At 37.8% G+C, this 23132-nt stretch overlaps 1 protein-coding gene across 1 annotated transcript in view; it reads left to right on the plus strand.

Annotated features, from left to right (window-relative positions):
* Positions 1 to 23132, plus strand: part of MARCH5 (membrane associated ring-CH-type finger 5) — a 53542-nt gene that overhangs the window by 10171 nt on the left and 20239 nt on the right. Inside the window, exon 2 of the mRNA XM_001927572.5 lies at positions 13692 to 13894. Within this exon, the coding sequence (XP_001927607.1) occupies positions 13692 to 13894 (203 nt within the window). The remainder of the gene's footprint in view (positions 1 to 13691; positions 13895 to 23132) is intronic.

Here is a 23132-nt window from a genome sequence, read left to right on the forward strand (position 1 = left end):
GGTATTTTATTCTTTTGAATGTGATGATAAACAGGATTGCTTCCCTAATTTCTTTCTGATCTTTCATTGTTAGTGTATAGAAATGCCACCGATTTCTGTGTATTAATTTTGTATCCTGCCACTTTGCCAAATTCATGGATAAGCTCTAACAGTTTTCTGGTAGAGTCTTTAGGATTCTCTAGGTATAGTATCATGTCATCTGCAGATAGTGATAGTTTTACTTCTTCCTTTCCAATTTGGATTCCTTTTATTTCTTTTTCTTCTCTGATTGCCATGGCGAGGACTTCCAAAACTATGTTGAATAGTAGTGGTGAGAGGGGACATCCTCATCTGGTTCCTGATCTCAGCGGGAATTCTTTCAGCTTTTCACCATTGAGAATGATATTAGCTGTGGGTTTGTCATATATGGCCTTTATGATGTTGAGGTAGATTCCCTCTGTGCCCACTTTCTGAAGGATTTTTATCAGAAATGGGTGTTGGATTTTGTCAAAGGCTTTTTCTGCATCTAGTGAAAGGATCATATGGTTTTTATTCTTCAGTTTGTTAATGTGGTGTATCACACTGACTGATTTGCAGATATCAAAGAATCTTTGCATCCTTGGAATAGATCCCACTTGATCATGATGTGCAATCCTTTTACTGTATTGTTGGATTCGGTTTGCTAGTATTTTCTTGAGGATTCTTGCATCTTTGTTCATCAGTGAAATTGGCCTATAGTTTTCTTTTTTTGTGGTATCTTTGTCTGGTTTTGGTATCAGGGTGATGGTAGCCTCATAGAATGAGTTTAGGAGTGTTCCTTCCTCTGCAATTATTTGGAGTAGTTTCAGAAGGACATTTAGGTGTTAGCTCTTCTTTAAATGTTTAATAGAATTCACCTGTGAGGCCATCTGGTCCTGAACTTTGGTTTGTTGGAAGTTTTTAAACCACAGTTTCAATTTCAGTACTTGTGATTGGCCCATTCGTCTTTTCTATTTTGTCTTGGTTTAGCCTTGGAAGGTTGCACTTTTCTAAGAACTTGTCCATCTCTTCTAGGTTTTCCATTTTATTGGCGTATAGTTGCATATAGTAGTCTCTTAAGATCCTTTGTATTTCTGTGATGTTGTAACTTCTCCTTTTTCATTTCTAATTTTATTGATTTGAGTCCTCTCTTTTTCTTGGTAAGTCTGGCTAAGTGTTCATCAATTTTATTGATCTTTTCAAAGAATCAGCTTTTAGTTTCATTGATCTTTTCTATGGCTTTCTTTATTTCTATTTCATTTATTTCCACTCTGATCTTTATGATTTCTTTCCTTCTGCTAACTTTGGATCTTGTCTGTTCTTCTCTCTCTAGCTGCTTTAAATGTAAAGTTAGGTTGTTTATTTGAGCTTTTTCTTATTTCCTGAGGTAAGCTTGTATTGCTATAAACTTGCCTCTTAGAACTGCTTTTGTTGCATTCCATAGGTTTTGGAGTGTTGTATCTGTGTTTTCACTTCCTTTAGGTATTTTTTAATTTCCTCTTTGATTTCTTCAGTGAGCCATTGGCCATTGGTTGTTTAGTAACATGTTGTTTAATCTCCATGTGTTTGTGCTTTTTGCAGTTTTTTTTGTTGTTGTTGTTGTTGATTTCCAGTCATATAGTGTTGTGGTCAGAAAAGATGCCTGATGTGATTTCAGCTTTCTTTATGTTACTGATGCTTGATTTGTGGCCCAGAATGTGATCAGTCCTAGAGAATGTTCTGTGTGCACCTGAGAAGAATGTGTATTCTGTTGCTTTTGGATGGACTGTCCTATAAATAGCTATTAACTCCATCTGGTGTAATGCTTCATTCAGGGCCTGTATTTTCTTGTTGACTTTCTGTCTGAGTGCTGTAAGTGGGTTGTTAGAAGTCCCCCACTATTACTGTGTTATCATCAATTTCTCCTTTTAAGGTTGTTAGCAGTTGCCTTATATATTGAGGTGATCCTATGTTGGGTGCATATATATATTTACAATTGTTATATCTTCTTCTTGGATCGATCCTTTGATCACTGTGTAATGTCCTTCCTTGTCTCTTATAATAATCTTTATTTTAAGGTCTATTTTGCTACTCCAGCTTTCTTTCCATTCCCGTTTGCAGGGAATATTTTCTTCCATCCTCTCATGTTCAATTTGTATGTGTCCCTAGAAGTGAACTGGGTCTCTTGAAGACAGCATATATATGGATCTTGTTTTTGTATCCATTCAGCCAGTCTCTGTCTTTTTGTTGGGGCATTTAGTCCATTTACACTTAAGGTAATTACTGATATGTATGTTCTTATTGCCATTTTATGAATTGCTTTGGATTTGTTTTTGTTGCTCTTTTTTCTTGCCTTCTCTGTTCTCTCCTATTCTGATTTGATGACTCTCTTTAGTGTTGTATTTGAGTTGATTTTTCTTATTTGTGTGGGTATCAATTGTACATTTTTGGCTTGCAGTTACCCTGAAGTTTTGATATAGGAGTCTGTACATATCCAAGATTGTTTTAAGTTGTTGGTCTCTTAACTGCAAGTGCATCTCCAGTGCCCTGCATTTGTACCCTCCTCTTCTCACGATTTCTAATTTTGGTAGCATATTTGTGCATGGATGATTTCCTACCTTTACTGATGAGCCTTGTCATTTGTGGTGTTTTCGTTTCTAGTTGTGGCCTTTTCTTTTCTGCCTAGAGAAGTTCCTTTAGTATTTGTTGTAAAGCTGGTTAGTGTTGCTGAATTCCCTTCGCTTTTGCTTACCTGTAAACCTTTTGATTTCTCCTTCAAATCTGAATGAGAGCCTTGCTGGGTAAAGTAATCTTGGTTGGAGGTTTTTTTCTTTTCATCACGTGAAGTATATCATGCCACTCCTTTCTGGCCTGCAGAATTTCTGCTGAAAAATCTGCCAATAACCTTATCGGGGTTCCCTTGTGTGTTATTTGTTTCTTTTCCCTAGCTGCTTTCAGTATTTTCTCTTTATCTTTAATTCTGGTCAGTTTGATTAATATGTGTCTTGGGGTATTCCTCCTTGGGTTTATTGTATATGGTACTGGATTTGAGTGAGTGGTTCCTTTCCCATGTCAGGGAAGTTTTTGGCTATTATCTCTTCAGATACTTTTTGTCCCTTTCTCTCTTCTCCTTCTGGCACCCCTGTAATACAGATGGTGTGTTTAACGTTGTCCCAGAGTTCTCTGAGACTGCCTTCCTTTCTTTTCAATTCCTTTTTTCTCTTTGCTGTTCTGCATCAGTGATTTCCACTTCTGTCCTCCACCTCGCTTATTCGTTCTGCCTCCTGTATTCTGCTGTTGGCTGCTTCCAATGAATTTTTTATTTCAGTTACTGTGTTTTGCATCTCTGCTTGCTTAAGTTTTAAATCTTGTATTTCTTTGCTCAATGTTTGCTGTAAATTATCAGTCTTTGCCTCCAGTTTATTTCCAATGTCTTGATCATCTTCAGCATCATCAGTCTAAAGTCTTTTTCCCAGAGACTCATAATCTCCAGATCACTTAGCTGTTTTTCTGAAGTTTTTTCTTGCTCCCTTATCTGAGGTATAGTTCTCTGCCTTTTCATTTTTATAGGATTTTGGTGTGGTCTCCTTTTTGCAGACAGTAGAGTTGTAGTCTCTCTTATTTCTGATATCTGCCCCCTGTTGTGGCTGAAGTTGGTAAGGGGGCTTGCTGTAGGCTTTCTGATGGGAGGGATGGGTGCCTGTCCACTGGTAGGTGGGGCTGATTCCTATTTGTCTGGTGGATGGGGCATTGTCTTTGGGTGGGATTAGATGTGGCTGTGTGCTTGGGGTGGGGGGGGTCTTTAGGCAGCCTGTTTACTGATGGGTGAGGCTGTGATTCTCACCTAGATTATTGTTTGAACTGGGGATTCCTAGTGCTGATGGGTGGGGCCAAATTTTCCCCCCAAATGGCTACCTCTAGGGGAACACAGGTTGATGAATATTCCCAAGAGCTTTGCGTCCAATGTCCTTCCCCCACAATGAGCCACAGTCATTCCCTGTTTTCCCAGGATATCCTCTAAGAACTGCAGTCAGGTCCGACTCAAATTCTTAAGGAGCCTCTGCTTTGCTCTTGAACCCAGTGCATGTGAAAGCCTGTGTGCATCTTTCAAGAATGGGGTCTCTGTTTCCCCCAGTCCCATGGAGCTCCTGCACACAAGCCCCACTGGCTTTCAATGCCAGATGTTCTGGGGGCTCTTTCTCCCAGTGCCAGATACCAAGGCCTGGAGACCTGACATGGGGCTCAGAACTCTCACTCCTTTAGGTGAGTGTCTGTGATACAGTAACTTTACAGTCTGTGGGCTTCCCACCTGGCAGCGCAGGTATAAAGTTGCTTATATTGTATAATCGCCCCACCTTCCTCTTTTTTTTTTTTTTTTTTTGTCTTTTTGCCTTTTCTAGGGCTGCTCCCATGGCATATGGAGGTTCCCAGGCTAGGGGTCGAATCGGAGCTGCAGCTGCCAGCCTACACCAGAGCCACAGCAACATGGGATCCGAGCCGCGTCTGCAATCTACACCACAGCTCACGGCAACGCCAGATCCTTAACCCACTGAGCAAGGCCAGGGATTGAACCTGCAACCTCATGGTTCCTAGTCAGATTCGTTAACCACTGCGCCACAACGGGAACTCCCCCACCTTCCTCTTGACGTGGCCTCATCTTTGTCTTCTGGAGTAGGATATCTTGTCTTTTTTTTGTTTTTGTTTTGTCCTTTTGCCATTTTTTGGGCCACTCCCGCAGCATATGGAGGTTCCCAGGCTAGGGGTCTCATCAGAGCTGTAGCCACCAGCCTACACCAAAGCCACAGCAGCACAGGATCTGAGCCGCGTCTACGACCTACACCTCAGCTCATGGCAACACCAGATCCTTAACCCACTGAACAAGGCCAGGGGTCGAACCCGCAACCTCATGGTTCCTAGTCGAATTCATTAACCACTGAGCCACGATGGGAACTCCAAGGAGTAGGATATCTTTTTGAAAGTTTCCAATCCATTTGATTGAAGGTTGTTCAGCATTTGGTGGTAATTTTGTTGTTTTTATGAGAGAAGGTGAGCTCCAGTCCTTCTGTTCCACCGTCTTAATCCCGTCCTATGAGAGCTCTTTTGATGAATCCACATACTTTAACTTCCATTGTGCTTGGTTGGACAAACATATAACGGGATTTTTAGTCTCCTTGGTGGCATATAGTTTCTGTTTAATAATACATAGGATGTGACACTTTTAATCCTGAGACAAAGCAGTTTTTTTTCCTTGTAAATTGGGTCGTTCTTTACATAACCAGAGCAAGGTTCTGTAAGCCTGTTCTGAATTAAGAGCATTACTTAAATGTTATGTAAATTAAAACAGTCCTACAGATACATTGTTAAGATACTGTATATAATACAACAGCAACAATTTAAAGCTTGTTTCATTGCTCTCACTCCTATATTCTGGAACTCTTCTATTCTGCTACACTCTAGTTTTCATCAAAGTGATCTCTAGGGAAGAAGCCCTAGATTTTCCAGATCTTTGTAATAATCCAAGATAAACACTTGGAGTTTGAGTTTGCAAAGATAGACTTTACTGCCAGCTATTTTATTAGATAACCATACTTATCTTGCCTAATTTATGTGCCAGTGAGAAATTATTCTGTTGAAATTTCTTTCCCTACTTTTCCGTATACTTTCTAAATAATTAACTTGATCATAGAAACAGTGGTTTAGTCACAGATTAACTCTATGAAGTCACGTTACCTTTGTCATCCATCCTTTCCCGACTGGTTTGTAATACCTAGGGTTAACCTTCCTGCTCCAGCCACGTTGGTCTGCTCTCTGTCCATGAACATGTGCTCATTTCTATCTCTAAGCTTGTTTATACTGGTATTCTTACTTTAGATACTCTTTATTCTTTTCATTTCCCAATCCTCATCTCATCTGTAGTTCTTCCTTTTCATGAAATCTTTCTCAGATTTTTTTTTTTTAATTCCTTTTTAGGGCCACACCTGTGACATATGGAGGTTCCCAGGCTAGGGGGTCTAATCGGAGCTGTAGCCACTGGCCTGTGCCTCAGCCACAGCAACACTAGATCTAAGCCATGTCTGTGACCTACACCACAGCTCACGGCACTCCTTAACCCACTAAGCAAGGTCAGGGGTCTTACCCACAACCTCATGGTTCCTGGTTGGATGCATTTCTGCTGTGCCACGATGGGAACTCCCTGAGCTAATTTATTCTTTGTTCCTTATAGTCGTCATCACATTTCTATAATATCTGTGGTCACTGACATCGTTTCTTGGCACTTCATGTTTTATGTGGTTGTTTTTATGTGAATCTTTTATGCATATATTTGTTCCATAGCTATACTAAGTTCCTTAAATATATTTCTTGTGGCATCAAATAATGAATGTACTTAGTTAGGTACTTAAGTTAATTTAGGAGACCTTGACTACCCTTAGATTAAGGCAGACTAGCTGTGTATTCCTTGAACTGTTTATAAATTTTACTATTAAGAAGGATTTATAATTGGAAAAAAGTTATAATTTTAATATAAAGCTATGTGGAATTAAATGATGATCTTTTATAAAGAGTAGCACGTTATACATAGATTAGTGACATTACCAATACCAGTTAGACCATACACTTATTTTAAGGAATATGTTATAGTCTTTAGATTTGTCTGGTTTAGTTCTTCATATTATAACAGTGATTTGTTCTTTGATCTCTGAACCAATATAATAATTTCCAGACCTCCCTTTACTCTGTAAACTAATGAGCTACAACTTGTTTGGTGGAAAGATGTGGATGTAAATAGTGAGTGTGTATATCAGTGAGCAGGTGGCATCTAGAAAACCTTGTGAAAGGAAAAAAAGAGTAGAAGAAAATGAATTGAGGATTTGAATGAATATCTTAAGTGGAGGTGTTGGCCTATTGAAATATTGGAGAAAAATGCGGGATGTTTCTACTGAATAACCGGGTGCCAGGCAGAATTGCTTTATATGCTAATTTAGGTAAGAAAAAGCATCCATAAAACCTAGGCATAGATGTAAGAGTGCCACCATCTTTTTCATCTCTGTTGATGCCATTATTGCTACTGTTCATTTAATGGTTGTATATGTGCCAGACAGTTCTTAACAGTTTCATGATTACTTGTTTAATTGTTGGCAATAGGGAATCTTAGCATAAAACCTTTTTACACATGGAGAACTCCATTGACGGTTTAGTTGAGCCTATGAGTTCTGACTCTGAATGTTTTAAAAGGATGAAACAAAATATATAGGTCAGAAATGAACCAATTACATTGAAATACAGCTCTCAAAATATAAAATCTGACATATATGAGCTTTAACACATTAAAAGACAGGATCTTATTGGTGGGGCAGATAATTGCAAATTAACAACGGGCTAAATGTTATTTTGGGATTTGCACAGCTATAATATGAATATTTCTGGTCACTGTACTAATTTCTAATTTCTGAACTGCTAATATTACTATGTTTTGCTAACATTTATCATTGTAGGAAAATTAAATTTTATTTAGAGGTTAGTGAAAATGAAGATGTAATTTTTTTCCTATCCAAGTTTACCATCCCTGTTAATTTTTCATGGACCCCAGATTGAGAACCCCTGCAAAAACTCTGAAAAGAGATTTTCATTAAACCTAAAATAAGTGGTAAGCAGGAATTTGAACTCCAAAGCCCAGGTTCTTTAATCACAGGGGTTAGGGTTTAAAATATCCTGAGATGACAAAATCTTTTCCCCAAATTCAGCTAGCTTTTTTCCTTAGGAGAGAAAGTCTCAAGCATTTTTCTTACTGTTTAAATTAAAAACCAAATAACTTAAAAATGTTTACATTGAATGTAAAATAGAATTCCATTTTTGTATTATGGTAAATTGAGAAAACTTATAAAGGGAAGAAACTGGAAAAGGGAAAGAAGAATGGCCAGAGCAGAGATTCTCAAACTTTAAGTATCATGATCACCTGAAGGGCTTGTTTTTAAAAACGTTGGTGATTGTTCAAAAAATTAAAAATAAAATTAACATATGATCCAACAATTCCACTTCTTGGTATATATCCAAAAAGAATTGAAAAGAAGGTTTCAAAGAGATTTGTACACTCATGTTCATAGTAGCATTATTCACAATAGCTAAAACTTTGAAGCCACCCTAGTATTTATGACCAATAACTGGATAAGCAAAATGTGGTATATCTGCATATAATGGAATATTTTTCAGCCTCAAAAATGAAAGATAGTCTGCAATATGCTACAATGTGGATGAACCTTGAAGACATAAAAAGACAATTAGTGGATGATTCTGCTTATAGGAGGTACTTAGAGTAGTCAAAATTATAAAGACAAAGTATAATCTGTGAGGGGCTTGGGACAGAGGAGATTAGGGAGTTGTTTAATTCGAGTTCGTTTCACAAGATGAAGAATTACAAGGGTGGGTGGTGGTGATGGTAGCACAAGAGTATAAGTGTATTTAATACCACTTAATTGTACACTTAAAAATGGTTACGATGGAGTTCCCGTCATGGCTCACCGGTTAACAAACTCAGTCCATGAGGACGTGGGTTTGACCCAGGCCTTGCTCAGTGGGTTAAGGATCTGGCATCGCCGTGAGCTGTGGTGTAGGTTGCAGACACAGCTCAGATCCCATGTTGCTCTGATTTGACCCCTAGCCTGGGAATTTCCACTTGCCATGGGTGTGGCCCTAAAAGAAAAATGATTAAGATGGTAAATTTTATGTATTTTACCACAATTAAGAAAAATAATAAGAAATTTGAAGTAAGTAAATTTTTTAAATGTAGTGTTGTGTCCTGTTCTCAGTGTTTCCAATTCTGTGTGTCTGGGTGGGTATGAGAATTTGCATTTCTAGCAAGTTCTCAGATAATGTTTGTGCTTTACACTGAGAACTTTTCTGAGAGACTGGAGGATTGAAGAAAACAAGGAAAGGAAATTAAGAGAAACTCTTAAGAGTTTGGTCAGAAATTACAACCTCTTCTTGGGTGTGGACTTTGAAAGGTTTTTTGGCTTTGTCCTTTAAAATGGCAAATAGACAATTTTCACTTTTTAAGGGCATTAAAATTGCCATCTCATAAATTATAACATTAAAATATATAATAACTTAAAGTAGAATTATAGTTATATTCTATAATTTGTAAGTTCTCTAGTGATTTTGGATTTTTTTGTATTTTGGGTTTTGTTTTTTTTGTTTTTTTGTTTGTTTGTTTTGTCTTTTTGCCATTTCTTGAGCCGCTCCCGCAGCATATGGAGGTTCCCAGGCTAGGGGTCGAATTGGAGCTGTAGCCATCGGCCTACGCCAGAGCCACAGCAACGCCAGATCCAAGCCACGTCTGCAACCTACACCACAGCTCACGGCAACACTGGATCCTTAACCCACTAAGCAAGGCCAGGGATCAAACCCACAACCTCATGGTTCCTAGTCTGATTCATTAATCACAGAGCCACGACGGGAAGTCCTCTCTAGTGATTTTGAACTGCTAGTCCAGAGACAATTGTTTTGAGAATCCCTATAATAAAATCATTTCCCCCTGCTAATTTATCCAAATTGATCCTTCCTTTTTTTTTTTTTTTTTTTTTTTTTTCCGTCCATGCCTTGTGGCATCCAGAAGTTCCCTGGCCAGGAATCACAGTAGTGGCAACACTGGATCCTTAACCTGCTGAGCTCTCAGGGAAATGAGAGTAGGGAACAAAATATGTAAAGGAATCTTTTCTTTCCTCCTTTTGTTTGTTTTTTTTTTGTTGTTGTTGTTGTTTGGTTGTTTTTTGGTTGTGGCAGCAGCTTGAAGTAGAATCTCAGTTCCCAGATCAGGGATTGAACCCAGGCTGGGGTGGTGAAAGCACCAGGTTCTAACCATTAAACCACTAGGGAACTCCCACTTTTCTCACTTTTAAAAAGACTTAGGAGTTCCTGCTATGGTGTGGTGAGTTAAGAGTCCGATTGCACCTGCTTGGGTCTCTGCAGAGGCTCATTTCCAGCCCTGAACACTAAAAATTCTGTCTTACAGTCTGTCAGCCTAAAAATATTATGTGTCTATTTTTATATACTTTAATTTCCCATGTACCTGACCCTTTTATTTCACAGACTAATATTCTTTCCATATTACATAGATTAAACTCTTATTCCCTATAAGGTAAATTCTTTAGAAGGTAACATTTTCTGTACTATTACTTATTCTTTCTTCTTAAATGGATGTTCCTATGGTACTACGATAATTTCACTGGAACCTTAGAACAAATCTCTTGCATCTACTAGATGTAGCCCCAAGTAAATTATAGTTTTCCAGGTAGATACCATCTTCCATTTATTTTGTTTATGTAGCCACATGGAACCAGTGAAACTACATGGAATCATAAATGCTCAGTAAATTGTGGTCAATTTCTGTAGTTTTCAGTTGTGTACTTATTTTGTACTGTTACTAAGTTAGATGTTTCCACTTCGTTTATTTGTATCTAAACTGTAATTTTTAATTTTTTTTATTTTTTGGTTGCTCCTCAGCATGTGGAAGTTCCCAGGCCATTGGTCAAACGGAGTTGCTGCAGTGACAATGCCAGATCCTTAACCCACTGCCCCACAAGGGAACCCAAAACTATAATATTTAGATCCAGTAATTTGGTGGTGTTACCAGAAGTTTACATATTATGGGTAATACTATTTGATCTCAGATGGCCATCATCAGATTTATTGTTAAGCAGTTGAAATAAGTAGGAAATGGATGTGGTAAGTTGGTAGATGTTGAAACTCAGCAAAACTTTTTGAGAGTATTGTTATCAGTAAGTTTTCTTTATTATTATTTCCTCTGTAGGATAATTTCAGTTAATCTCTAGTGAGCATAAGCTTCAAAATCCAAATTAGTAAGCTGTATACTGTCACTATGAATAAAACAATAATAAAACAAGGTTATTGGTATTAACACTTCCAGTTAGGTTTAATGCCTAACTTTTTACTGTGTATCATTTTCCAACTATCTTATCTACCATAGTGGTGAAATTAGGAAAAAAAAAATCCTATTTTTGAAGTTCACATTATGGCTCAGTGGGTTAAGGATACAGTGTTGCTGTGAGCTGTGGTGTAGGTTGCAGATGCGGCTCAGATCCCTCATGGCTGTGGCTGTGGCTGTGGCACAGACCAGCAGCTGCCGCTCTGATTGGACCCCTAGCCTAAGAACTTCCATATGCTGCAGGTATGGTCCTAAAAAGGAAAAAAAAATCCTGTTTTAAATGTCAGTTGAGTACCTTCTAAAAGGTAAAACTGAAAGTACTCAGGGATAAAGTATGTCTGAAACTGAAATGAATCAAAAAATAAGATGGATTGATGGAATTAATATATGGTAAAGCACATATATAGCAAAATGATAAAGAATCATAGAATCTAGATACAAATATGGTATTCACCAAACAGAAGCAGTTTTTCAACTTTTTTTGAAGCTTTGAAATTTTTTGTTGTAAAATGTTGGTGAAAAATAAACTTAAATCTATCCAGAATTTATGGGGATTATAGATATACAAGTATTCCCATTAGATTAGTATATGAAACTGCTATTTATGTAAGTCAAAAAACAGACAAAGGCCATTTCATTTGATGTGACATAGTATTAAGGTTCTTTTACGTTTTATTTCCTAATGACTGGTATTTGGCTTAATTTAAAATTCAGTTCACCTTAATACTGATTATGTTCCATTGTTGATATGAGAAACTTAGAAGGGAGTTCCATTGTGGTTCAGCGGTAACAAGTCTGACTAGGATACATGAGGATGCAGGTCCGATCCCTGGCCTCGCTCAGTGGGTTAAGGATCCAGCGTTGTCACAGACGTAGCTCAGGTGTGGCATTGCTGTGGCTGTGTCATAGGCCATCGGCTATAATTACGATTCAACTCCTAACCTGGGAACTTCTATATACCACTGGTATGGCCCTAAAAAGAAAAGAAAAAAAAAAAAAAATCACCTTCCTAATGGGGAAAATATGTACTAACACAATTAACTGGTCTATATGCTCCTTACTTGTCAATTGAAATTTTATGAGAAAAAAAACAAACTGGTGAAACCCAGTCAAATCATGGGTAGTGGTAATGGTTGGACAACAGTGTGAATGACTTAATGCTACAACTGTAGTCTTAAAAAATGGTTAAAGTATAAGTTTCAGAAGGTGGAGAAGGAGACATTTTTGAATAAGCTTAAGATAGCATGAGGGCCCAGACAGCTTGCCTGAGGTGGATCAGAGAGCATGCTCAAACAAATGCTACCTACCTCCAGTTTTACCTAGGTAGATGTGAGAAACCTAAATTTGAAAGCTGAGTAAAAGCATGTTTTGGATCTTGTTGCCATGTATTCAGTTCAGTTTTTTTCTCTATTCTAATTGAAAAATTTTAATTGGAGCACACAATTAAAATTCATGTTGTTCTACAAAGACTGGAGACCTCACCCATCTCTAGTACCTAGCTATATATATATAGGCTTTCCCACTGTGCATAGTTAGCTAGTTGTTTTGACAGAAATCACTTATCTAATTATATGAAAAGTGCACAGTAGGTAACAAGCTTTAATTAGCAGTTATTTCCTTTTGTGCAGTCAAACTTTAACTGTGGATGGTGGGGCAGGCAGTGAATGGTGTCATTGAATTAAATTGTATGTGCCATAATGGAAATTGGTGTCAAAACTTGTGTTAATTGGGAGAACAAATAAGGAATTGCAACCTGGAGTTCCCATCATAGCTCAGTGGAAATGAAACTGACTAGCATCCATGAGGATGCAGGTTGAATCCCTGGCCTTGCTCAGTGGTTAAGGGTCCAGGCATTGCCGCCACGAGCTGTGATGTAGGTTGCAGACGTGGCTCGGATCTTTCGTTGCCGTGGCTGTGGCATAGGCTGGCACCTGCAGCTCCGATTCAACCCCTAGCCTGGGAACCTCCATAGGCTGTGGGTGCAAAGAGACCAAAAAAAAAAAAAAAAAAAAAAAGGAATTGCAACCTGATTCCACAAGAATAAATTAGAATTCATGAAGTATTCTTAAAACCGAAATAGGAAAATTGTTTTAAAATTAATCATTTCAGAATTTTTAATTCCCACAGAAAAAGAAAACAGTCATACCTATAATAGAACATGTAGGCCCAAATTTACCATATCACTGTCCTAAAACAGTTTATCTTGATGTCTTCATTCTTCCCTTTGGACTTTTTAAATTTAATCATCTTTCTCTCTTATAGTCATACTTTACCAGAAAGAAAAATGAGTGGGGGTTTTTTCCTGTCTTAGTTGAAAATTGAATGAGACCATATGTGAAATAATTTGTGTACTACCTTAGTTCTTCAAGTTCAAGAGGTTATGAGGTTAATGTTGATGAAATGAGAGATACACTGAATTTCACATATTCTTGTATTTACCACTCTTCAAAGAATTATTAGGTCTTAAAAAAGCAGCTTGAGAATTGTTTCTACATTCTGGTTTATTAGAGAAGGTGAAGAATTACTAGAAAGATGGAGGAAGTACACAAAAACAATATTCTGAAAACGTTTAAGATTCTGCAGAAGAATACAAGGAAAAACAAAAAGAAGAAACCACTCTACTGGAAATGTGTTGGTTGTTTTGTCTCCTCAGTCTTTTAATATAGAATTGAAAGTTCTATGATGTAACATAGTAGACTCATCCCATTGAGAGTTGCAGTGGAGAGGAGGCTGGGGTCTTAAAGATAATGTGGTTATTTTCTCTTTTGATTTATAGAAGTTGCTGGGTATGTTTTGCCACTGATGAAGATGATAGAACAGCTGAATGGGTGAGACCATGCAGATGCAGAGGATCTACAAAATGGGTTCACCAGGCTTGTCTACAGCGCTGGGTGGATGAAAAACAAAGAGGAAACAGTACAGCCAGAGTGGCATGTCCTCAGTGCAATGCTGAATACTTAATAGTTTTTCCAAAGTTGGGTAAGAAGATTCTTAAAACCAACACAAATATGTGTCATGTTATTATATTATACATAACTCTGTGATCCTATATTTATTTTGAAATGACTCATCTCTTTGCTTTTTTGTGAATTTCTCTGTTCTCTTTCTGTTTTCTCTCTAAATGTCAGACATTTATTTGTTTTTCTAACAGTTTACTCTGTCCTTAATATATCTCCAAATCCCTCCATTTGTCTGTGTATTAAGTTTTCATTTGGTTGAGTAGGTAAAGAACTTGGACATCTATGGATAAAATCAAATAACAAACTATAATAAAAAGTTGACTGAAGAGCCTCATTCTCTGGAAACCACTGGTATGGGAGAAAGAAAACAATCATGTGTTCTTTCTAATACTTATTTTTCTAAATTCTTCTATTAAGGAATAAAAGTAGGGAAATTAAAGGTTTAATAAAAGACAGTGTTAAACTCACCTTTGGAATCCAGTTTATGTGGCTGTCTGTCATGAAAACTGCTCTTCTCTTTCTGTGAATTGGCAGTCAAGGAATAACCAAAGGTCCTTGAGAATGGGGCTGGCGTTAAAATAAATGTAGCAGACTGTTTAAAGAAACTAAGGCTGATAATTTAGTTACCATGTGTAAAGTAACTAAGGCTGATAATTTAGTAGCATGTTCCATTACAACCACATGATTATGAACTGGTATCATTCTCTTTGGTGTTTATACCATACCAGTTGTTAAACATTTTTAATTTTACCCTTAACTGTCATCAAGAGGTTTATGAAGGCAGTTTCAGTTCTGGGAAGGTCAGAAGGAAAAAAATGACTCTGTGAGGATATAAGGTTCAAGGAGAAATTGGAAATGATTATTAGATGTTGTTTTTTCTAGTTGCAATACATGTTGAAATCAGACCCTTTTTTAAGGGTCATTTATGTTTGAGGCAACATAAATGCAAATAGTTAATTGCTTTTCTAGTGTAAGAAGATTGATAATAAAGGCAAACAAAATTTCTGTAGTTGTCTATATTTCTCTAACAGTGCATAGGAAGAAATGATGGCTTCCTATGAAAGGAAAATAGTAAAGAAAGGAGTGCTTCTCAAACATTTTGAATTTGTGGACCTCATTGATAGGTCTTTATGCATACCATTGATTTTAGGTGAAGTACCGCAAAAGAGTAATCCAAAAATTTGTCATTATAATATGAAAGCATTGTTTTAAAGTACTATAAGCATCACAAAATGCAAATTACTGCTGCAGTCTTTCACCGTATTGCTATCTGGCTTACTAAATTAAAAGTTAGAGTTTCCTATTTAACTGCTTCTTTAACTACTCTTTAGTTCTGCCAAATTAGATAACTCCACTTTTCAACAATAGGTTGTTGGGAATAGCAGCAAGTAAAGGATGATTCTTTTAGATGTTTTAGCTGTTTAGATGGATGGATTAAAAAAATATTGCAAGAATTCTCACTGAAAACTACCTGCAATGTCCAATGAAGCACTGAATTAACAAATGTAAGCCCACAGCAGAGAAGCTTGGAAGATGGCAGTGGGTGATTCTGCCCTTTTGGTTGTATTTAAGTTCTAGGAAATATGTTTGCAAGTCTAGTGTGGTAATTGAATGCATTTTTAAAGTTTAGCTAATAAGACACTGATTTCATTTTGCAGCAAGGAAAGAAAATGGCTAGATTCTGGAAAAGTCAAACTCTTTGGGTAAACCATGTGTATCATGATTTAGTCTTTGTATTTTATCATAAGAATTGTTATTGCACCCTCATATGAGAGTTTCAAGTTATTCAGTATACTATATGTCATGGAGATCTGCCACTTGAGTAAGCCACAGATAATCATAGAAATTTTTTTACTGACATTGGTGTCATAGGAAAAAATACATATATTCATTTGAAGTTTTTGTTAGCATCTTTCCTCCTGACAAGAGAGAAAAGCAGTGTTGTATTTGCTTCTTTCTTGCTGTTATGACATGCTGGGGATACCTGTCCAGGGACTGCAGTTTGAATTATAGTCACAATTTTCCATTCAGTCTTTAACAGACTCAGGAGTAGAAGACTTACTCTCAAATGCCAGATGTTTTCTATAAATGAAGCCATGTGTGAATGTGTGAGTTGACTTTCAGGTGCGTGGCTAGTGCTTTGGGCCATATTGATCCCAGTATATGTTTTCAGGTCAAAATTCAAAAATAATTATTGGTTAAGGGAAAATCCCTTCTCTAAAGTGTATTTTCATTGATAATCAGAACAGAAATTTTCTTTCTTTTTTTTTTTTGGTCTTTTGTCTTTTTAGGGCCACACTCACGACATATGGAGGTTCCCAGGCTAGGTCAAATCTGAGCTACAGCTGCCAGCCTATGCCAGAGCCACAGCAACACCAGATCCGAGCTGTGTCTGGAACCTACACCACAGCTCACAGCAACGCTGGATCCTTAACCCACTGAGCGAGGCCAGGGATGGAACCTGCAACCTCATGGTTCCTGGTTGGGTTCGCTAACCATTGTGTCACACGGGAACTCCCTAAAATTGTCTTTATTTCTTGATTTACATATTATGTTTATACCAAGAGTTGATTCATACTCTGAATACTAATAGTTTCATGTAGCCATGAAAAAAAATATTTAAGAGCATACATCAGAGTAACTGTTTTCACTCATATATACCTCACCTCTTATGTAATGTCTAGTAGTGTTATATAAGAAATTTACCAGTAGATTGTTTTCTTTCTGAGCATATTTGTCATTGATTTTGTAGCTGACTATAGTTATACCTGTTTTTGTTAAAATGCCTTGAAGTTCCTTTGACTGTAGTTTTTAATCTTTGCTTCCAATGACAAAATTTATAATGTAGGCTTTGATAGGTTTACTAGAGTGGTTGAAAATTATGTGAATGCTTCTATGGCTTCTTGTCTGTTTTATAATGTTTAAGTCCCCATTTAAAAATGCATTACAGTATGGTGGGAACAAGAAGGTCTCCTGGTACAAACTAATAACTTGTAATTCAGTAGTCGCAGTCCATTGTGATAAGATCATACTATTTTCACTCTATTCATACTACTTACCATTTATGACATTCTGAGTCAAATGTGTTTTTATCACTATTACTCTTTAATAAACACTTTTGAGCCATTGACTCATTTTCCAAAATTGGATATTTAACACATTATGATAGGAACAAAATATATATTTAACCAATATAAACAACTCACATGACATCAAAGTTTGTTAGCTGAAACAATCCCCTCTTAAGTATCTTTGTAAAGCACATGTGGCACTTGGAACATAACAGCAATTAAGAACCTAAAAAAATTTCCTTGAAAGTCATAGTCTTTTCAAATTTGTGAAATGTTTGTGATCAAAGCTTTTATCACTTTTTTAAAGTCAAATTATCTATAATAAACCAGTCAATTGATTGCCAAGGAACACCATTGGTCCCCAAATGATACTTAGGAAACTCTGGACAGAAGGAATAAAAGACAAAGGAAAAATGCAGAAAGAGGTGATGGTTAACATTCTATGAGATGATCTCTGTGTAACAGGTGTTTTAAAAAATTTTTCTTATGGATTTAGCCTCAGTCTGTCTGGTTAGCTAGTCAAAGTTTGCATCTTTTCTGGCTCTTAGCAGTAGCCAGAATGGAGGGATGATGCAAATGTATGTTCTTAATTTTCAGTAGGGAATATATTGTGCTCAGTTATAAAAAACGTAGAGAACTCATCAGACAGACTTCCATTCCTCTCATTATTTGCTTCCCATCCTAGGCTTTGGGTTTTTTTTCTAGTGAGTTTTGACAGTTACATGTATATAGGTACAGGTGCTTAAAAACTATTGGAAGTGTGATCTGAGGACCAGCAGCATTAGAATCATCTGAGAGCTGTTAAGAATTAAGAGCCATAGCCCCACCCATACCCACACCCAGTGTAATTAATCAAAATCTGCATTTTCATGAGATCATCAGATAATTTATGTGATTTAAGGAGCATTGATTTAAAACATGAAGGCTACACCGAATGAAAAAAGTTGGTCTTCCATTAAAAATAAAGCATTTCGGAGTTCCCGTCGTGGCGCAGTGGTTAACGAATCCGACTAGGAACCATGAGGTTGCAGGTTCGGTCCCTGCCCTTGCTCAGTGGGTTAACGATCCGGCGTTGCCGTGAGCTGTGGTGTAGGTCGCAGACGCGGCTCGGATCCCGCGTTGCTGTGGCTCTGGCGTAGGCCGGTGGCTACAGCTCCGATTCAACCCCTAGCCTGGGAACCTCCATATGCCGCGGGAGCGGCCCAAGAAATAGCAACAACAGCAACAACAAAAGACAAAAAAAGACCAAAAAAAAAAAAAAAAAAAAAAAAAGCATTTCCATGAAGCATGAAGTTTAAAACTGGATAGTCACCTTGTTTAGCTAAACAGGAGGATTCAGAGGAGGAGTATCTCCTCTGCTGTCTTGGTTCACAGGGGTAGCAGAGATTGATTCACATTAGATTACTTTTCTTTCATGTCTTTCAGTGATGTTTTATACTTACCAGTTTACAGATCTTAAATTTATTCTGGTATATTTCCTTCATTTTTTTTAAGGTAGGGATTTTTTAAATTCTTATTTTATATTGAAATGTAGTTGCTGTATAATATAATGTTACAGGTGTACAATACAGTGAGTCACAATTTTTAAGGTGAATCATAACTCCATTTATAGGTATTATAAAATATTGGCTATATTCCCCATGCTGTATCTTTGCAGCTTATTTTATACCTAATAGTTTGTATCCCTTGTGTTTCATTCTTTCTGATGCTTGCCCCCACCGCAGCATGTGGAAGTTCCTAGTCCAGGGATCCTACCCATGCCACAACAGTGACCCCAGCTACTGCAGTGACAATGCCAGATCCTTAACCCTCTCTGCCATGAGGGAATTCCTTTTTGATGCTATTCTAAATGGAATTATTGGAGTTCCCATTGTGGCTCAATGGGTTAAGAACTCAAAATGATATCTAGGAGGACGTAAGTTCGATCCCTGGCCTCGCTCAGTGAGTTAAGAATCCTTTGTTGCTGCAAGCCTCTGCATAGGTCACAGATGTGGCTCAGATCCAGTGTTGCTGTGGCTGTGGTATAGGCCAGCAGCTTTAGCTCTGATTGGACCCCCATCCTGGGAACCTCCACATGCTGCGGGTACAGCCCTAAAAAGCAAAAAAAAAAAATCATTTGTGTTTCTACACACTTGCAGTAAACTATCTGAAAAAGAAATAAAGCAAATCCCATTTATAATAAATACTTGTGAGTAAAATGAAAAAATTACAAGACATTGATTTAAGAAATTAAAGACACAAATAATTAGAAAGCTATCTTATGTTCATGAATTAGAAGAATTAATACTGTTAAAATGTCCATACTTCATAGCCATCTATATATTCAGTTTAATCTCTATCAAAAGTCCAATAATGGGGAGTTCCCGTCGTGGCGCAGTGTTAACGAATCCGACTAGGAACCATGAGGTTGCGGGTTCGGTCCCTGCCCCTGCTCAGTGGGTTAACGATCCGGCGTTGCCGTGAGCTGTGGTGTAGGTCGCAGACGCGGCTCGGATCCCGCGTTGCTGTGGCTCTGGCGTAGGCCGGTGGCTACAGCTCCGATTCAACCCCTAGACTGAGAACCTCCATATGCTGCGGGAGCAGCCCAAGAAATAACTAAAAAGACCAAAAAAAAAAAAAAAAAAAAAAGTCCAATAATGAGTTTCCCGTCATGGTGCAGCAGAAGCAAATCTTACTAGGAACCATGAGGTTGAGGGTTTGATCCCTGGCCTTGCTCAGCGGGTTAAGGATCCAGCATTGCCATGAGTTGTGGTGTAGTTCGCAGACGAGACTTGGATCTGGTGTTGCTGTGGCTCTGGCGTAGGCCAGCAGCTACAGTTCTGATTAGACCCCTAGGCTGGGAACCTCCACATGCCTCGGGTTCGGCCCTAAAAGGAGAAAAAGAGAAAAAAAAAAGTCCAATAACATTTTTCACAGACGTAGGAAAAATGATCCTAAAATTGTATGGAACCACAGAAGACTCCCAAATAGCCAAAGCAATCCTAAGGAAGAAGAACAAAGCAGGTGACATCACATTTACTGATTCAAACTTTATTACAAAGCTTTAATAAAACAATAAGGTAGTAATATAAAAAGACATGTAGGCCAGTGGACCAGAATTGAGAGCCCAGAATTAAACCCACACATACATGTTCAACAACATGTTCAATATTTGACAAGGGAGCCAAGAATACTCAATGAGGAAAGAATTGTCTCTTTAGTAAATGGTGCTGGAAAAATTCAAAATGGATTAGAGGTTTAAGATTGGAAATTACAGTGGAATAAAACAAGAAAGTCTCCTTGATATTGGTCTTGGCAATGATTTTTTTGGATATGACACCAAAAGTACAACCAACAAAAGCAAAACTAAATACATGGGACTACATCAAACTAAAAAGCTTCTGCAGGGAGTCCTTTTGTGGCACAGCGGGTTAAGGATCCAGTGTTGTCACTGCTGTGCCGAGGGATCAGTTCCTGGCCTAGAAACTTCCATATGCTGTGAATTTGGCCAAAGTAATAGTAAAAATAAAAAACTTTATAGAGTTCCTATTGTGGCCCAGTGGGTTAAGAACCTGACATTGTCCCCATGAGGATGTGGGTTCAACCCCTGGCCTCACTCACTGGGTCAAAGATCTGGTGTTATGCAAGCTGTGGTAGGTTACAGGTACAGCTTGGATCCAGTATTGCCATGGCTGTGGCATAGGCCCCAGGTGCAGCTGCAATTCAACCCCTGGCCAGAATATTCATATGCCACAGGTGGAGGGTTTTTTGTTTTTGTTTGTTTGTTGTCTTTTTAGATTCTCACCTGCAACATATGGAGGTTCCAAGGCTAGGGGTTGAATTGGAGCTGTAGCTGCTGGCCTATACCCCATCCACAGCAATGCAGGATGCGAGCCACATCTGAGACCTACACCACAGTTTATGGCAACACCAGATCCTTAACCCACTGAGCAAGGCCAGGGATCAAACTTGTGTCCTCATTAATACTAGTCAGGTTTGTTAACCACTGAGACAAGACGGGAACTACTACACAGGTGCAGTTGTAAAAAGAAGAAAAGGAAAAAAAATTTTCTGCACAGCAAATGAAAAAAGTAGCAAACTGTGAAAGCAGCCTATGGAAAATGATAAAATATATGCAAACCATCTATCTGATGGGTTTTTTTTGGTTTTGGGGTTTTTTGGTTTGTTTTTTGTCTTTTTTTTTTTTTTTTTTTGTCTTTTTAGGGCGCACCTGCGGCATGTGGAGGTTCCCAGGCTAGGAGTCTAATCAGAGCTGTTGCTGCCAGCCTACACCAGAGCCACAGCAACACCAGATCCAAGCTGTGTCTGCGACCTACACCGCAGCTCACAGCCACGCTGGATCCTAAACCCACTGAGTGAGGCCAGGGATCGAACCCACAACTTCATGGTTCCTAGTCATATTCGTTCCCACTGCACCACGATGGGAACTCCTGACAGGGGATTAATATCCAAAATATATATATAAGGAATCCATACAAAAAAAAAAAAAAGGCAAAAACCACATACAATCTGATTTAAAATGGGTGAAGATTTTTTTTTTAATGGCTACACATATGTGCTGTACATGGAATTTCTCGGGCTAGGGAACAAACCCGCATCTCTTCAGCAACCTGAGCTGCTGCAGTTGGATTTTAACCCACTTCACCATAGTGAGAGTCAGAAGATCTTGAAAAGATAGTTTTCCATAAAAGACATGCAAATAGTCAACTGATGAGTGAAAAGATGCCCAACATCACTAGTTATTGGGGAAATGCAAATCAAAACCACGATAAGATGTTGCCTCGCATCTGTTAGAAATGACAATTAACAAAAAGACAGTACACAAGTGTTAGCAAGGCTGTAGAGGAAGAGTATTCTGTGCACTGTTTGTTGGAATGTATGTTGGTAGAGCCACTATGGAAAAACATGTGGAGATTAATGCCCCCCCCAAATTTTTAACTATTCTATGATCTAGCAATCCCACTTCTGAACAGATATCCAAAGGAATGAAATCACCGTCTCAATGAGATACCTACCCCTTCATGTTCACTGCATCATTATTCACAATAGTCAAGACACGGAACTAACTTGAGCATCCATCAACATGTGAATAGATAAAGAAAATATGGTGTTTGTGTGTGTGTGTATGTGTGTATATATATATATATATGGAGGAATATATATATATATATATATATATATATATGGAGGAATATTTAGCCACTTTAAAAAAAAAAAAAAAAAGAAGCCTTACCTTTTGCAATAGCATGGGTGTATCTTAAGGGCATTCATTTTGCTAAGTGAAATAAGTGAAAGACTGATACTATATGTTTTCCCTTATAAGTGGACTTTAAAATAGCCAAACTCTAAGAGTCAGTTGTAGGCATCCAGTATGGTAGCCATAATTAACAACAACTGTATTATATAAATGAAGGTTAAGAGAGTAGATCTCAAGTGTTTACCACAACAAAGATGGAAATTATGTAAGAGGATTACGGTGTTAACTAACCTTATTGTGGCAATCATTTCTCAATATATACGTTTATCAAATTATAACATTCCCTACCTTAAACTTATATGTCAATAATAGCCCAGTAAAGCAGGAAAAATGTGTAGTTATCTTTTTTTTTATAAGACTGATGAGTAGATATAGGTGTTATCAATCTGATGCATCCAGTAGAGTTCCCTGTCAGCTTCCATCTACTGGTTTTAGCAGAGATTGATAATTTTTTTCATTTATTTCTTCTAGATCTATTTCATTAGATTGCACAGAAGAATGGCATTGTAATTTTCTTTTTCCTTTTTTTTTTTGCATTTATTAGCTTAGAATACTTACTAAAGATGAACTGAGAAGGGATTATATGGTCAAAAGGTGAATTGTGCATATCCGTCTGCTGGATATTACCAAATTCACCTCCATAGGTGTTACACCATTTGTATATGTACCTGCAATAGATGAGTTTGCATTTTTACTTACAGCTTCCAATAGATTGGCTAACATTTTAATCAGTACAATTTGTTAGGTAAGAAAAGGGATCTCAGAAGTTTCTGCTATAAAGCAGTGGGTTAAGAATCCAACTAGGGTGGAGTTCCCATCGTGGCTCAGTGATTAACAAACCCGACTAATATCCATGAGGACTCAGGTTCAATCCCTGGTTTCGCTCAATGGGTTAAGGATCCGGCTTGGCTGTGGCGTAGGCGGGCAGC

This window comes from Sus scrofa, chromosome 14 (genome assembly GCF_000003025.6).
Source record: "Sus scrofa isolate TJ Tabasco breed Duroc chromosome 14, Sscrofa11.1, whole genome shotgun sequence".
Lineage (NCBI taxonomy): Eukaryota > Metazoa > Chordata > Mammalia > Artiodactyla > Suidae > Sus > Sus scrofa.